The 10,087-nt window shown below is 42.0% G+C and overlaps 1 protein-coding gene across 1 annotated transcript; it reads left to right on the top strand.

Moving 5' to 3' along the window:
• The first annotated feature begins 1,161 nt into the window (after positions 1–1,161).
• On the top strand, positions 1,162–9,843 carry LOC104335540 (guanylyl cyclase-activating protein 1-like). The gene is made up of 4 exons (XM_009941277.2): positions 1,162–1,542; positions 4,531–4,680; positions 6,833–6,923; positions 8,454–9,843. Exons 1-4 carry the CDS (start codon positions 1,345–1,347, stop codon positions 8,579–8,581), a joined length of 567 nt encoding a protein of 188 aa, XP_009939579.1. The 5' UTR covers positions 1,162–1,344; the 3' UTR covers positions 8,582–9,843.
• Positions 9,844–10,087: the final 244 nt, after the last annotated feature.

The following is a 10,087-nucleotide window of genomic DNA, read 5'->3' on the forward strand; positions in this document are numbered from 1 at the left end:
AAACAGACAGAAGTACCCAGCACTCACACAAACAGCACCGACGGCTGCATCCTGTCCCACTGTCTGGCTGATCAGGATGAAGATCTGCCAGTGGTAAATATACGCATATGCACAATGCAGATCGCTCCAGTAGCTGGGCTTAGACAGTCGGTCTACCCAGTAACTGGCTCTGGATGCCTGGTCTCCCAGCTGCTGGCACCTGGACATGCCAGACCCCCAGAGCCCACAGTCCCACTACAGTTGCTGGTACAGACCCCCTTGTGCACACCAACATACAAACAGACGTGTACACCATGAGTCCCTGCAGTAACTGTGATGAGACGCTTAGGATCTCCTCTGAAAGGAAGCTGTAGTGACTCAGATCTTGGTCTCTTCTCCCAGGTAACTAGCAATGGGACGACAAGAAATGGAGGCATTGGAATAGGTTGCCCGGGGAAGTGGTTGTGTCACCATCCCTGGAGGTGTTCAAAAAACGTGTAGATGTGGCATTTCGGGACATGGTTTAGTAGGCATGGTGGTGTTCGGTTGATGGTTGGACTTGACGATCTTAGAGGTCTTTTCCAACCTATGATTCTATGATTCAGTCTGTAAGGCACTCTGACAACCTCTCCCATTCACTCATTGTGATGGGTGTCACCTCCAGGTGCATGTGGCTGGTGGCTCCCCTATTACAGACATAGAAGGAGCCGGGAGAGAGGCTTTGTTTCTCTTACTGGGTTATTTGGGTTTCCCAGCCTGTGGTTGTCTCTTTTTGCTCCTTCCTGTTTGTGCAGATGAGCCTTTTATGGGTTGATTGCACTTCCATGGTGGTTCTGGGATTAGTCAGGTCAGGGGATTATTTGGGTTCCCCCACCTGCCATTGTTCCACTGTGGCCTTTTGTGTGTGTGTGTAGATGTGTTTTTTCCTTCATAGCCTAACATTTATGATGGGTGATCTTTACTTCACCTCAAATCCCACATCTTGTAGCCTTTTCATATTATCTTCATGTATAATTATAGCAAGGTTAAAAATAGGGTAGTGTACCGAACCAGTATAGCTCCTGATGCCAGTGTCTGATTAACCTTCTCACCCTTTCTGATTTGGTTCCTGAAATAGCAGTGATTTGCTAGATTATCTTGCACCTCCTTTCCATTCTAAGAAGACTGTCTGTATCACTGAAATTTTCAGGTTTGTAAATCAGCCTCTAAGAAGATTAACATTTATAATTGGCTTGAGGAAAGTTAGATCCCTCACTTAACTGACACTAATGTTGAAACTGGACAGCAGCAGACGTGCAGTGCTGTGAGAGCAACAGGACGAAGAGGCTCATTCCTGTAGCATCGTTTTTCTGACCACGCATATGCATGGGGAACAATAGCAGCTCCACAGTGGATGATCTGCAGGCTGTTGAGATTCACCACTGGTACAAAAAGTTCATGACGGAGTGTCCTTCTGGACAGCTGACGGAGCATGAATTTAAACAGTTCTTTGGGCTTCGAGGGCTGGATCCAGAGGCCAATGAGTACATTGAGCAGATGTTCCGCACGTTTGATATGAACAAGGTGAGTTCTCCGGCAAGTAAATTAACTGCCTTGTACTGCTTAAAAGTGAACCACCTCTTAGACTTTTAGAGTCCTTGGTTTTCTCTTACAAACATTGGCGTGGAAAGCTGCTGAGCGACACTAACATAAAGTAGCTAAATGCAAGGACCAAATTAATGTGCATAGATAATGACATAGTTAACATAACCATAGGTAATAAGAACTTATTATCTAACTACCTTGTGCAAGTTCATCTTTGAATTTTGAGAATTCCTTATTGTGTATTAATTGACTTGGCCTTATTTGACTAACAAAATACTAATGAAAGGAGATTTCACTATTATTCTTATTCTTACATGTTCTTATTATTCAAAAATATATCTGTATTAGATAGTAGAGACTACAGGAATCAAACACAATGGAAATCATAATAATATTCAGAGGACATAATTTCCAAGTATTTGGCAGCTGAAATTCATACTGCATGGGCAGACAATCTATGTGGCTCTCCTCAGTGCTAGGAGATGCAGCCTATAGCAGTAGCTAGGAAGTAGGTAGTATTTTTCACTGTGACAGGTGACCACTGGCTGTCTCCAAGGCAAGAAACAGTAACCCCAATAATTCCTTTAAGCATGCAATGCCCCTTGCTTTTGCCTGTTTTTTTATCCACGTGTACTTAAGCCTATGCTTGCAGGCCTGTAATCTCAATGACAGAGAAGTTTGGGTTTATGGCAGCCTGGGAAAATTCAGCTTTCCTCTCTGCTGCGAGGTTCTGAAATGGCTGGAGCAACTGTGTGTGAGCTGAGGAGGAACTAGTAACGGAGACATGTGAAACAGCTGGGAAATAACAGCGCTGGCTTTGAAGAAGCAAAGCCTAGGGACTGAGCAAAAAACATTGGTTTGGACAACACGTGAGAAAGCATAAGGAGTTAAGGAACGCTAAGGAATATTAAAAAATTCTTAAAGGTAAGAGAGGAGCAACCAGGCTCCATTAGGGCAGCTGAGGTCTTGTGGTGGATGTAATGACTGGAAATGACTACAAATCTCAAAGAATGTCCTTTCTCATCCTGAAGTTCTCTGTGCCCAGGATGATGATAATGAGGAGAAGCAGTTTTATAAACTAAACCAACACTTCTTGCACGAGTTTTTCCCTTTACCTCTGTCATTTCTTGGGATGTTTAAGCACTTTAAAATTTGTTCAAGGATGTTACACATTCCAAAGTTCTCCTGTGAGCCCCATGTTATGCAGTAAACAATGTTTTAAGAAGACTCTCAAATCCAAATTTGGTCATACAAAGATAAAAAGCTATCTCCTAAATAAAGTGATAGTGATCTCAACGGGAATGAAGTAAGAGTGTGACAACTAGTGGAGCTGGACCTACATCAGTTAATCTTAGCCTGTTAATAGTTAGCCACTTAATCTAAGCTCCTTTTATAAACAAGGGTAAGGAATAAGAGGACCCAGAGGAACAGCCACCCTGTAGTAATACCGACATTGATAATGGATGGAATCATCTGCCCTCTGGACCTTCAGATTCTGAGATCTCTGTTGAGGACAAAGAGAAATTTTCAATAGAGTTATTTTATAAACTGAAATCATGCCGTCCTTCCCACCTTTAGAGCTGGTTATCTTTGTCTTCTGTGCCTTTGCTCAATGAAGTTATGAAAAACTCACATAAAGGGAGTACTACAATGATACTGAATTAATATTTTAAAAAGTTGTGATCCTTGCTGTAAAACAGTAGTGCTCTGCTGGTCCACATACATTTGCCTTTTGCATACATTTACATCCATTCCAGTGTCCTGGGTTCAGCTGAGATAGGGTTAATTTTTCAAAAGAAGCCAGGAGGGAACACAGCCAGGATGGCTGACCCAAACTGGCGAAGCAAACTGGGTATTCAATGCTCATTTTTCAATGGAGGAGCTAGCTGGGGGAGAGGTTAATCGTTGCTTGGGAGCACTCTGCGCATCTGGCAGTGAGAATTGCCCTGTGTATTCCCTTGTTCTGTGTATTCTTTTTATCGGTATTGTTACTGTTTGCTTCCTTTGCTGTTCTGTTAAACTGTCCTTATCCTGATCCACGAGTTTTACCTTTTTCTTCCGATTCTCCTCCCCACCCTACCAGGCGAAAGGGCGATAGAGCAGCCATGTGGTTCTTTGTTGCCAGCCAGAACTAAACCACAACACCCAGAAAGGCATCTGACTTTGTTTAAACACCTCAATAAATGAAGTTTTCATTTCGTGCTCTGTAATTTGTTGAAGTGGTTATTCAGAATCTTTGACAGAAATATGCAGTTTATTTGTTATTTCTTTTTAGCTGTTTCAAATTTTATTCAGTCTTAAATCTAGGGATTATGAAGCTATACTTTCTGGAATATTTCTTGCAGAGGAAATAAGCTTTTTGAGTTTCTTTGTAAACTCAAGAAATGGATTGGTTAAGAACCTAAATACAGAAAAATTTTTCCAGCTGTCAAATCATGTTCTATGTATTTTAAAAAATGTCTTCAGTTACTTTTTTTCCCAAGAATGGAGAAGAGATCTATGGCTTACTGAAATAGCAGTTGTTTCCTACAAAGACAAAGCAGACTAGTACAGAAAACCTAAGGTAGAATTACCTTCCATTTTTCTTGTAGCCCGGGCTCTGGATCAATTTTCTCCCCCAGCAGGCCATAGACCGTCAGCTCTGGTAGACAGAGAGGGGTTCGTTCACACTGGTCATGAGGAGTGACAGGTTCCATCTCTGCAGATGGTGAGCACAGAGTAGCATACACATGTAATAGATTATAACTTTAGGAATCCGGGTATTTAGGAGATCTTAAAGGTGGCCAGAGAAAGAGCACGTATGTGTATGTGTGTGTACTAAAGTATTTTCCTAAGTCCAAGTGTCTGTGCCATTTGTTTTTCTTTCCCTTTTAGCTGTGAATCTAACGAGCAATAAAGTAAAACAGATCCAGAGCCATAACTCCCTCAATTTGTTCCTGTCACAATTTGGTTTTCGTTTTCCCACAGGATGGATATATTGACTTCATGGAATATGTGGCTGCCCTCAGCCTCGTTCTTCGTGGGAAGATGGAGCAGAAATTGCGGTGGTATTTCAAGCTCTATGATGTAGATGGCAACGGCTGCATTGATCGACATGAGTTGCTCAACATCATTAAGGTGAGCCTCCAGGGGTCTGTGTTCTTTCCTTTTTCCTTAAAGAGAAATTCCACCACAAAAGTAAGACTTTTGCTATTCCCCATATGGATGATCATGGATGAGGCCTTTTTTAACAGCATTCTTTCTCTTAGCAGAACTCCCCACAATCTCATAGTCCATTAAGAAGACTTGACAGACTCTTCTTCACCACCACAGCATATGTTACAGCATAGTTAGCTCCATAAAATAGTTTTAACTGCCTAGGACCTAAGTTGCACTTTCGAAGATTTCAGTCTCCATGACTTTCTGTTGCAGTCTCTGCAATGTGTCCATCGTATGTTCTTTTCCCCATGTGAATAGTAGGTAGAGAGTTACTCCCAGTTTACTTTTTAGCAACAGCTCCTAAATGTCAATGTAATAAAACATTTCTGACTCTGGCAAATTTTTGCCAGAAGTTTGAAGAAGAATGACTGTCAATGGAAAAGATTGAGTGCAAATAGCTATGATGGAAGATGTTGGAATTACAGGCATAAACATGACCTTATTAGTATCTCAGAATGAATTATGATGGAAGTTCAGATTATTCTGTAGAGACTGGGAAACTAGAAAGATGCAGAAAAGATTCAGCAACCCAAAGTAATTTACATTTCTGAATAAGAAAGGTCAGAAAATGGATTTGTTAAAGATTTGAAATCTGAGCTGTCCACAAATAAAACCAGTAATAAGACGTTAGTAATGCGTTCTCATCTGAATATGACTTTCAGTGCTGGACATTGAAGAGACCAAACCAAATCAGTAACTGTAATAATATACAGCCTCCTACAAATAACTTGCAATAGAAATACTCAGACATCACAGTGAAGCAACAGATAGTAATTGTTTAACACGGAGGTCTTCAGAAATGAGTCTCATGGGCAATAATTGGTGGCAACCAATTTACTGTTCTTTGAATTTTGTGGGTGTAGTTCAGTGGTTTTTTGGCAGCCTCAGAAGTTGCTGAGGTGATACTTAGTTTTAGTAAAATGTCATTTGAAAAAGAATGAAGAAACTTAGCAAATATCAGATGGTAAAAAATAGAAAATGCATAGTCTTAGAATCAATATGAATCACATATTTTGTGGACATCCTTAAACAAAGAAAACAATTAGGCATGGAAAGAAAAGAGAACCCAGCACTATATGTTTATGAATAAGGTGAATTGTAGTAAATAGCAGTGAAAAATGCTTAAACTTTCTAAAGCTGAAAATGAATTTCCAGTGAGCTTTAGGGAGAAGCAGGATGCACATGGAGCAGTATATAAATGGAAATAGGGAAAGCAAGAATAGAAATAAAAGACCACAGCATATAACAAAGGAATTTCATAATGTCAAATGCAGAGGGTGTTTGACAGTGTTTATTTGGCTTGGTGGACCATAGGGTGGTAGAAAGTGGACCAGTTAGGTGGATCCTGATTCTGCCATTTCTGCACTGCTTAACCTCTGCCTAAGCAGATTTAGGATCATCCTCTGGGTTTCACTGCTCGTTCTATGCTCCAGAACTATGCTCCCTTTGTGCTAACTGTAAGGCCTCATGATGTCTGCTGTGTTTTCATATGATGTCAGTTCATTTGTATGGGGAAAGTACCAGGCATGACGTCTTCTGCATCTACACTGACAGGCTGCAGTGGAATCAGTCTATCGTTCTGGGAGCCATTAGGCAGCTTCTGGACCGATGGGCTGAGGCCAATTGTATGAAGTTCAACAAGGCCAAGTGCCAGGTCCTACACTTTGGGCACAACAAACCCATGCAACACTACAGGCTTGGGGAAGAGTGGCTGAGCAGAGACCTTATCGCTCTCTACAGCTACCTGAAAGGAGGTTGTAGGGAGGCAGGTGTTGGTCTCTTCTCCCAAGTAACTAGCAATAGGATGAGAGGAAATGGCCTCAAGTTGCATCAGGGGAGATTTAGATTGGATATTGGGAAAAATTTCTTTACTGAAAGAGTGGTCAGGCATTGGAACAGGCTGCCCAGGGAAGTGGTGGAGTCACCATCCCTGGAGGTGTTAAAAAAATGTGTAGATATGGCACTTCAGGACATGGTGGTGTTAGGTTGATGGTTGGACTTGACGATCTTAGAGGTCTTTTCCAATCTTAATGATTCTATGATTCTGTGTTTCCTATTCTTGCTCTTTCAGGCTATTCGAGCTATTAATGGTGGTGATCATGAAACTAGTGCAGAAGAGTTTACCAACCGAGTCTTCAACAAAATAGACGTGAATGGAGATGGTAAGATTCCTGACTTTGTCATTCAACTCAGATCATCTCTGTGCTACAGAGACACATCCATGTCTTCCGTTTTTGATTGAACTTTATGCCTCTTCATTTTTCATGCATGTTATATGAATTATCATCCAGTAATGCACTCCTTGTGACTTTTGCTAAGGCATTTTTCTCCTTCCATCATACTTAATCAGTATGACAGGATTTGTTCCCTGTACTAAGTCTCAGCTGTGTTCTGTCCATATGAGTTTGGTAGTGGGATTTTGGAGTGGGAGTTTGTCACACCTCAATAATAAGGGTGATTAAATGCCCCACACCATTAACAAGAGTGACTCGGATTCACCGATCCCCTCCGTTGGATTAAGGTGAAATGACACTAGGGATCCTATATCACTTTACAAGGTTTATTCACGATTATGATAAATCAGCTTATTGTGGCATGTTTATGACAGGCAAACTACTGAGGCACAGTTATGCACAATAATGACAAGAAGACTACTGAGTCACATTATGATAAGCAGATTACAGTGATACAATTATGACAGGCAAACTATAGTAGTACAATTACAACAAGCAAACTACAGTAGCACCTGCACCTGGGGAGGAACAACCCCATACATCAGTACAGGCTTGGGGTGGACCTGCTGGAGAGCAGCTCTGTGGAGAGGGACCTGGGTGTCCTGGTGGACGACAGGTTAACCATGAGCCAGCAGTGTGCCCAGGCTGCCAAGAAGGCCAATGGCATTCTGGGGTGCATCAAGAAGAGTGTGGCCAGCAGGACGAGGGAGGTTCTCCTTCCCCTCTACACTGCCCTAGTGAGGCCTCATCTGGAGTACTCTGTCCAGTTCTGGGCTCCCCAGTTCAAGAAAGATGAGGAGCTAGTGGAGAGAGTCCAGCGGAGGGCTACAAGGATGGTGAGGGGACTGGAACATCTCCCCTACGAGGAGAGGCTGAGGGAGCTGGGCTTGTTCAGCCTGAAGAAGAGAAGGCTGAGAGGGGACCTTATAAATGCTTATAAATATCTGAAGGGTGGGTGTCAGGAGGATGGGGCCAAGCTCTTTTCAGTAGTGCCCAGTGACAGGACAAGGGGCAATGGGCACAAACTGAGGCACAGGAAGTTCTGTCTGAACATGAGGAAGAACTTCTTCCCTCTGAGGGTGACGGAGCACTGGAACAGGCTGCCCAGTGAGGTTGTGGATTCTCCTTCTCTGGAGATATTCAAGACCCGCCTGGACAAGGTCCTGTGCAGCCTGCTGTAGGTGACCCTGCTTGGGCAGGAGGGTTGGACTGGGTGACCCACAGAGGTCCCTTCCAACCCCTACCATTCTGTGATTCTGTGAAAAAAAAAAAAAAAGGAAGCTGGAGTTGCCTGGATACCAGGGAAGTTTCATATAAGCTTAAAAAGACTCTCTGAGGCTTCTTGGTGCTTTAGAACAGTGTGTGTATAGTAAGTGGTCTCTAAAGTTAGACTACTCTTTTTCCTGTTCAAATGTGTATTGGCATGATTCTGATGCCTTCTGTCTGTATCTGACACAGGTGAACTTTCTCTGGATGAATTTGTGGAGGGAGCAAGGAAAGATGAGGAGTTCATGGAGGTTATGATGAAAAGTTTGGACCTGTCACACATTGTGGCCATGATCAACAACCGTCGGCATAGTGTATAAATCAAGCTGGGAGAAAACACTGGGCCAATAGACAGAATGGTGTACGCACACCAGAACAGAGAGATAGCGTTTTTTAAAACAAACAAAATTTCCATAAACATGCATATGGAATTAAGAACAGAAAGATACTGCTATATTTGTGTATCTGAGTGCATGTTCCTCTACAATTATTGAAGCTCAGCCACATACATGCAGGGTACGTTCAGAAAAATTGGATCTGGGTGGCAGTATTTGACTTGACTTCCTAAAATTTAAGGGCCAAGTTTTAGGGCACACATTTCCTCCTTATTCTGTGTCCCAGATTATCACTTTGCAATGGACTAAAAGTAACACTTTGTGAAGAGCACTAGCAGAACTGGATGATGGAATGTGGAGAATTTCTGACACGTATGACAGAAGAGCTTCAAACTGTTATCAACATAGAGACTACCAAAAGAATGTAACTTCCACTATACTTGTCATGGTATTAGATCATAAACACCAGCATGTTTGTCCATACCAGATATGTTTGGATTTGGTAGTCTCTACAAAAGTAGCATAAGCTTGCAAGAGCTGAAAGAAAAATCAGTCTTTAAGGCTGATGGTAACAAATCTGTTCCCAGCTGCACTGTCAGTAATGCTGCTGTTTGCAGCTTTTTGTGATCAAAGAACTCTTTACCAAACAAGTCAACAGTTTAGGAGCAGCTTCTGTAACCAGAGAAAATATGCTACGCCGTTTCCCAAAGAAGAAGAAATACCTGAGAGATCAAATCTTTTTTACTCTCCTCTCATACAACTGAATAAATGAAGTATGTGAAGATGCCCCTTATGTTGTTGCTTCGCACATCCTTTATTGGTCTTTCTTTTTATTCTTGAGAAGAAAACCTAAGAAGCAAAAGAATCAACTCAGCAAGGTGACTTGTGAATTCTGCTCTTGATGTGAATACTGGAGTGAAGTTGATACTCTAGATCAATGCTGCTACAAATGACTCTGTGTCTTTGTACATGATGGGAAGAGTGATGTAGCATGGATAGAAACTGAGCAAACTGTGTCTTGTTTACTAATGTTGGGTAAGATCACAATCAGAAGCTCCTTTGAATCTGGAGAGAGAACCAGAAGGTCAGAAGAATGCAGGAAAAGTTCAGCAGAGTGCCTATGCAATATTTGGGCATGTTTTTCCTGTGCAGGAGAAAGAACTTACAGATCTGTAACAAGAAGACTTTAGAGTGGACTTAATCTTGCTTATATTTAAGCTTCTGTGTTGTATGTATGTATACTGAACAAAGTGTCTAGGCTTTCATCTAAGTCAAGGCAGATTTAGTCAGTATTGTCACTGGACCTTGAGAGAGTAATTGATCATGTTTAGAGTAGGCACCAACGTTTTGCCAGGCGGGCTCATACTCCAGGTCCCACTGGCATGTACATGTCTTCAGTCTTAGAGCTTCTGAGAGGTATCACAGCCTGGGTATTGGCAAACATTGCTCAGTTCTCCAGGGGATTATTATGAGCGTACGCTGTTGGACTCT

The sequence above is a fragment of the Opisthocomus hoazin genome, chromosome 8 (genome assembly GCF_030867145.1).
Source record: "Opisthocomus hoazin isolate bOpiHoa1 chromosome 8, bOpiHoa1.hap1, whole genome shotgun sequence".
NCBI classification, from domain to species: Eukaryota; Metazoa; Chordata; class Aves; order Opisthocomiformes; family Opisthocomidae; genus Opisthocomus; species Opisthocomus hoazin.